Raw genomic sequence first — 3806 nt, forward strand, 5'->3', positions numbered from 1 at the left:
AAATGCAAACAGCTGTTGTAGGGAACATATATCTTCCTGGGCAACGCCTTTGAGGAAAAGACTCGTTGGCTCCATAGCAAGGCTGGCAAATACCCTAAATTCTCAACAGCCACTGACACTTTGCCAGGTTGAAACAGGAGCATGATACGTCCAGGCGAGTGTCTCCCACAGCAAGGCGGGTACCTGTACGCGCGATGGCGTCGGCCCTAGCAGCAATGAACACCAACTCAGTACGGGGTACGAAGTAGGCAACGAGAAAGCGATAAGCTTTGGTTTATCAGCGCGTACAGGTACCCGTTGGATAAGATGCGGCCACTCGCGGCCTTCGTCCGTCTACACGAGCCCGTGACCCTGTCGGGGAGAACTGCCTTGTCCGAGGTTGTAGACGAGCTGCCTGTGAAACTCCACTTACCCCAATTTGGCTCGCCGCATCGTGATATCCAGTCTGACTATCCGATCCAGGTTCCCGTTATCCTGCATCTTGGGATGCAATGAGTACCTCATCGCCCAAAAAGCGATTCCGCGCCAAGGTACCACCTGAAAAGCGGAAGAGGATTGCGCAGGCCTGCACGGAATGCCGCAAGCGAAAACGGAAATGTCGCCAGCAAGAAAGCGGGATTTGCGTACAATGCCAGGAGAATCAGACAGAGTGTCACTCCGAAGCGATCTCTAGGGAGATTGAAGTCCCATTCACTGATGGACGGTCCATCTCCAAGTATGCTCCACTTGAACAGGTGATCTCAGAAACTAAATGTTCTCGAGGTGGCGGGTCCCTCCAGCAGCTCAACAATATATCGAAGACGAGGTGAAACAGCTGCACCCCGGAATGCATGTGCCTTTCGAGGTTATCCGATCGGCAGCCCTGGCGATGGAGAAGTACAGGGTCTCATCGTACCTTCAAGCTCATCATGAGAGCTGCTGACCTGATATCATAGGTTGTTGAAGACGTTGCCGACACCGTGGCGGCTCCACGTGAGTTGTGTGAGTTATCTAACGGTGCACTACTAACAGAGGTTATAGCAGAACCACAATATCCGTTGAATGAGGGATTTCTGGACCACTTCTCCAAACAGATTTCGCAAGCCGTGGGCAGGCCAATCGAGAGTCCAACACCGGTAAGCTTATCACTCGTGTGGCAGCAGGTCTGGCAGTAATGAAATGACCATGGCATCAAGACGGGGAGCCTTCATGGTTTCGACGACCATCACGAACTCCTCAGTGAACTCCTAACCCAACTGCCTTTGTGGCCGAAGGCCGACACCTTGATCTCGGCCTTCTTCCATTACGGAGAAAGCAACTGGTATTACTGTGACCAGGAGAGGTTCCGGAAAAGGCTCGACTCCATCTATCAGCACGGTATTCAGAGCAGCGAGGCCACGCCGGAATTCGTCTGCTTGACCCTCATGGCTCTGGCCATGGGCAGCCACTTCCAGCATCTCCCAACCTTGTCGCGATCATATCTCCAGAACATGCCGGACGATGACAACCGACTCCCAGGAAGAAGATATTTTGAGGCGGCACAACAGCTCCTGCCATACATCATGCAACATATCAGCATTGAAAGTGTCCAGAGCACCGTTCTTATGGCGCTATTCCTCCTTCCGGTCGGACAGCGGAAGTCGAACTACACCTTGATCGGATTGAGTCTTCGCATGGCCATGGCGCTGTCTCTGCATAGACGAACATTCGATACGACACCACTGGCGGAAGAGTCAAGAAGAGTGTTTTGGACTGTTTGGTGCCTGGAGAAGTAAGTCACGTCGCCCGTGGGAAGTCAGATGCTAAGAGACAAAAGACGACTTTCTTTGGTCTGGAGGGCACCCGATATGCTACGGGAAAGAGAAATCACAGCTCCAATGCCAGCGCATCACGTTTCGTTGGACTCCAGCAACCCCCAGAAACTGGTCCGACTGAGGGCGTTCGTCGACTTGACCAAAATACAAAGCTATGCCGCACAGATCAGGTACGTTCCATGTTCGGACTTGTCAGGCGGCGGTCTCACGAGTTTCTAGCACGTCAGAAGCAGACATTGGCGAGATCTTGAAGATAGAGGAGCGTCTACAAATCTGGAACCAAAGCTTGCCCGACTCGCTCCGCTCGTATGATCCTGATCATATGCGCGCAACGATTCATCTTCAGGTCATGTACAACTTGATTTGGATGGAGCTTGGCCGCGCGCCTCTACTCTCGCTGGTGAAGCAGGCGATCGATCACCAACTTGCAGATTCACCGACTTCAGCAGATAAACGACAGCGACAGCAGCGACGTCTGGCCGAGCTCTGCGCCTCGTCTGCGCACACAGTGCTCCGGCTTGTTCAGTCATTGCGGCAGGTCGGCCGGCTCGCCGCCTTCTCTTACTCCGACTTCCACGCTTGCAGCTCTGCCGTTGTTTTGATTTTGGTAGATTCCCTCCTCCACCCTCGTCTCGGAGTTGCAGATGCTGTTGGCGTGGGCATCGAAACGCTGGAGATGCTCGCCTTTGGGAACGAGTACGCCCAACGAGGGGTCACATTGGTTAAACGCTTCTGCAAAATGGTGGGCGAAGTCACGCCCGGGCGCGTGGGCACTGACACGGACGCGCCGGGACGTCAGACTAGCGATCGCCTCGTAAAGCGAACAGCTTCGGCCGCATCGCTATCTACAGAGGACACGTCTCTCGGACCAGGACTACCCATAGTCGACGTCGCAAATAGCGAGCAGTCCGCATGGTCCGTCAACGATGTGAGCTACGCTGGGTCTAGTTGCATCAATCATTCGTACGAAGAAGCCGACTTTGCTGCCTTGGAAGCAATCATGGGTCCTGGCTCTGATCTTTGGACCGACGATCAAAATGTGGAAGATCTTTGTTTTTTTGGCTTCAGTGGGGTCGGCCCCGGTATTCTTTAGCATCAGTCATCCGTACTGATGGTTGAGATAGGTGAAAAAGAATGGGGGCGGCAGGAATGAAGCAGGCCATTACAAAGTGGATTTTCAAGTTATAACTCGGTAATTGAATCGGCGTGGTTCGAGCTTTTAAATATCTCCATTATAAGTAAATATAATATAGGAGATGCGATCTATATTATATACAGGACGTAGATTAAGAGAGAATCTCTCTTAATCTATATGCTTTCGGTCCTTACGGTAGTCAAGGACCCTGCCGAGGCTTCCAGCATTTGAAGCTTTGCGACTCATCCCGCTCTATAATGTTCGCTTAGGAAGCAAATTAAAATGGAACAAGGTCATTTGGATTCTCCTCTCTTCAGATACACGCTCTAGAACGCGAGCTTCTAGTCGAAAAGAGTATTTTCATGGCTGTAAGACCATTGCCGTGCCTCGATCGAGGACTCAGTCTCGTTAACGGGCTTTGCATTGACCAGACTATTTGGCCTGACTCTGCAAAGACTATGTGTACGTGTGGACAAGATAATAACGACGGCATTCATGTATTATCTTCAGACTTCAAACGATCACGACGGTATTGATAGCATCTCTTGATGGATGATAGTGTCCATCTTTTCTAGCCTGAGGCCCGCGCCAACATCACTTAGAAGGGCCGCAAGAACACCTTACTTATTTCCAAACCCACATTCGTATTGAATCGGTCCAACGATGAGGCTGTTTGTTCGCTCGGGTCTGGGAACCTTGTGAAAAGGAAGGGAATTCTTCAGCAGTTGACAAAGCACAGTGGAAAATGGCCGTGTGAATTGCTAAGAGCTGCAAAGTGCCGACTTGGAGTTCCGACTGCTTTTCTAACAGAATAGCATCGAAGCCATGGATGACTTCACGACAAGAGAATACGATGTGGATGGTTAGGCACAACTTGG

General features: G+C 51.4%; 1 protein-coding gene across 1 annotated transcript; it reads left to right on the forward strand.

Moving 5' to 3' along the window:
• Positions 1-491: 491 nt before the first annotated feature.
• Positions 492-3023, forward strand: PV10_04958 (uncharacterized protein; the record flags this gene model as incomplete). The annotated part of the gene is made up of 7 exons (XM_016369553.1): positions 492-715; positions 763-883; positions 936-972; positions 1021-1115; positions 1176-1750; positions 1796-1963; positions 2013-3023. 7 exons carry the CDS (start codon positions 492-494, stop codon positions 2884-2886), a joined length of 2094 nt encoding a protein of 697 aa, XP_016225341.1. The 3' UTR covers positions 2887-3023.
• Positions 3024-3806: the final 783 nt, after the last annotated feature.

The sequence above is a fragment of the Exophiala mesophila genome, assembly GCF_000836275.1.
Source record: "Exophiala mesophila strain CBS 40295 unplaced genomic scaffold supercont1.3, whole genome shotgun sequence".
In the NCBI taxonomy this organism is placed as follows: Eukaryota; Fungi; Ascomycota; class Eurotiomycetes; order Chaetothyriales; family Herpotrichiellaceae; genus Exophiala; species Exophiala mesophila.